General features: G+C 31.7%; 1 protein-coding gene across 1 annotated transcript in view; it reads right to left on the bottom strand.

Annotated features, from left to right (window-relative positions):
- Positions 1–424: 424 nt before the first annotated feature.
- Positions 425–3,572, bottom strand: part of LOC106457465 — an 11,362-nt gene continuing 8,214 nt past the window's right edge. Inside the window, exons 2-3 of the mRNA XM_013916921.2 lie at positions 2,625–2,774; positions 425–1,965 (exon numbers count right to left, since the gene is read on the bottom strand). Coding sequence (XP_013772375.1) covers positions 1,754–1,965; positions 2,625–2,774 — 362 coding nt within the window. The 3' untranslated portion in view covers positions 425–1,753. The remainder of the gene's footprint in view (positions 1,966–2,624; positions 2,775–3,572) is intronic.

The raw sequence follows: 3,572 nt of genomic DNA, 5'->3' as shown, positions 1-3,572 counted from the left end.
GGTAAAAGAGTAGCCCAAGAGTTGGCGGTGGGTGGTGATGACTAGCTGCCTTCCCTCTAGTCTTACACTGCTAAATTAGGGACGGCTAGCGCAGATAGCCCTCGTGTAGCTTTGCGCGAAATTCAAAAACAAACAAACAATGAAACCGTAATAAATGTACGAGAGCATGAAAACGAAAATGTTTATCTATAAAACCTACTAGTCAGCAATATATAAATTGATTAAATTCTAGTTCAGTAAATTCAACAAATGCAAGAGAAATTTAAATATTAAAGTGATTTTTATTTTCCAGAAATAAACGTAATGCACAGAAATAATATTTGTATTGTATTCCTCGTTCTAAATACTTGCATTCTGTTTGAATTGAAAGTAAGTTACAGAAAACAAAGCATCAGGATAAGATATCAAATGCAGACCTTTGAAATAAAACAAATGGAATTTATTATTACAATATATGATTTTTTACATGGAATACCATAAGTGTGATTTTCCAATAAGGATGACATTGTTCAAAGAACATCAACCTTATATTTTCGTACACAACAATATTTGATGATCATACAAGTGTGTAAAACACAAGTAAACTGAAATTAAAACTGGAAACAAATACCAGTATATTATAACAGGCATTAAAATATAGTATACATACATAGAGAGAGATTAGAAAGCTTCATTGGAAAAAGTTTTGGAAACTAAACGTAGAAGTAGAAGCTTATGATTCTGTTAAATCGTAAATTATTGGTTTAGTTTACGAAACATTGAAAATAAGTATCCTACTCTTTAGTTATGTTTCATGTTAAAATTCAACCTGGAAATATTGCTCAAACTTCTTGAAAATGTTTTTCAAAGCTGTATAACAATTAGTCAGATATATTATATTAAAATTCAATCTAGAAATATTGCTCAGACTTCTTAAGATGTTTTTCAAAGCTATATAACAATTAGTCAGATATATCATATTAAAATTCAACCTATAAATATTGCTCAGACTTCTTGAAGATGTTTTTCAAAGCTATATAACAATTAGTCAGATATATCATATGTAGTCCATTATGTACGTAAAAAGCAACAAAATGGAGAATTTCTTAACGATACGGCTTAGTTATTACAAAATCCTTTTTTATATTCTATGATAAAACTAAAATGTGGACTAAAAACTTTAAAAAAGGAGATTTCTCTGAAGACAATGAGATTCGGTATAATTTATTTACGAATGGTTCCTTATTATTATTAATTTATCTTTATATGTATTTAAATGAGGTGAACAACATCGTCGACGAGACGTTGTGAATAAAAGAAAAGTGTTCACATCTTTTCACTCTTTTTCTAGGTTCACGTTCTACCCCCTTTCAATTCGCAGATTAAAATGGCCACCGAATAAAAAATATATTTGAATTTATATCAATGATATGTGTGATTTTAATAACTTACGATAGTCTAACGTTAACTAAAAAAAATCTTACAAATAAAAAAAAAATTATATAAAATAAGACAATTCGTGAAATGCCATATTACATGATTTCCAAACATATTTAAAATGCCTAAAACGTACACCTAAAGTTGGATTCAGGCGAGGGAAATGTAAAAGAAAAATTAAATATTTATTTTCTATGCACACTTCTTTGCATACGACTCCAGCTTCTATATTGGGGGCCCCATTCTGGAAAATTCAAGCTTGATAACTTTACAAACGCCCCAAAAAGAGGCCAGAACATCAACTCAAGATCCAGTTTTCAAACAAGTCTCCTTCATTTCAAGGTAAGAGTAAGTGTGAGAAAATCGTAAACAAGAGTAATAACATTTGTTTGAAACTCCATGTCATCCACGAGGGAGCGCTGTTACAACCATCTCCCGTACACGTGTAAACGCACGAACGATATTCACGATCATCACCTGGGCGACGAATATACTCACAGTAGTTGCCATGGTCACGAGACGAGCAAAAACGCTTGGTTCCTATTTCACCTAGAGAAAAAGAGAGAAACTACAACACGTACTAACCTAAGTCAGAAATCAGTTGAAATAATACCGGATTTAGGGTTTAAACTTATTAGAACATCTGACAGTAAATAGAAAACAAAAACAATCATCTGGATAGTATATTTTATGATTTGTACTATAATAAACTCAAATGGCTTCTGTTCGTGTGGACTGTACTGATGTTTCTTTGGGTTTCAAAATAAACGCATATTTGATAAATAAATTAGTAAATATCATGAAATAATTGGTTAGATTATAAATCTATAGGTAACCGATATGTTTTTCCTGCTCATTACCAGTCATAAACATCTGTGGACAAATATTTTCAAATACCGTGTGATAAATAATTGCAGTAATTTGAATTTCAGTATCGCTTAGAAATAAATCTGCTTTAATAATTATCTATTTGGGCTAATATAAATAAAATTTAACTGAAAACAATATCTTTATGAAACATTACTTAATTAAAAGAATTGACTTTTAACTAAGCTTTGAAAAAAATTTAAAGCTATCTTATGAAAGTCTTCAGAGCTACTGTTAAATTGCATATCTTATGGGTATCAAAAAATTAGGAACTAATGATTGCTGTTAGTATTTGAAAAGAAATCACTTGGCCGATACTATGATGTCTGTATAATTCATACCTTCATACATGCCTGTGGTCTTTATACAAAAGGTAGCTTCAAAAATGTCGTCACAAGACTCTGGTTCTAGCAGAGAGTAGTATTTTGTGAATTCTTCTGCACAATGCATGTCAATATTAGATTCACATCTATAACACTGGATAGCCCAAACTACAAGGAAAACAAAAGCAGACACAAAAATAAATTTAAAGAACCTATTACAGCCTCACAAACATCTAAAAAAATTTTAATTTAAACGTGAGATACAAACGTTTTGGGGCCCAGGTGGTCAGGGAGCTCGACTCGCTATCTGCGGGTTCGAATCCCCGTCCCACCAAACATGCTCATAGCTTCACCAAGCAGGTGAATTTCCACAAATTTCTAAGTGACTAAGTGAAATACAGTACACAGTTTACATTATCAAAACTGGGACTTGTATTTGTGAACTCTAAATGCAAATTTTATAATATGTTCTACACAACACAAACTGCTGTTATTAAGATTTCATTTACCAGATTTAGATTATTTTTTTTGTAAAGGCACAGGTTCAAGTGGTATATAATAGTAGTACAAACCCTACAAAAGTAATGTTCTCTAGTATCGGAATACCTCTGATAAAACTGATGTTGTCAATCTTATCGTGTACATTTTAGCTAAATTCTATGGAACTACAAACAGATTTGAAAAAACTATCAACAGGCAGATATCCGTTTTAAACATCAGCCATTACTTGCTTTCACTTTGAAACTTGGGAGATAAAAGACGAATATTAAAAAACTAAATCTTATATAAATTACATAAAAATTAAAAATAATGTTTATCTGGAAACAAAACTAAACGTCTAACTATCTATTTATAGCTAGCAGTCTTTACCCAGCGTGGCCAGGTGGTTAGGGCGCTCTACTCGCAATCTACGGATCACGGGTTCGAGTCCTCGTCACACCAAACATGCGCGCCCTTTCAGCCGTG

This window comes from Limulus polyphemus, unplaced genomic scaffold (assembly GCF_000517525.1).
Source record: "Limulus polyphemus unplaced genomic scaffold, Limulus_polyphemus-2.1.2 Scaffold0, whole genome shotgun sequence".
NCBI lineage: Eukaryota > Metazoa > Arthropoda > Merostomata > Xiphosura > Limulidae > Limulus > Limulus polyphemus.
This window is presented reverse-complemented; position numbering and strand designations above follow the sequence as displayed.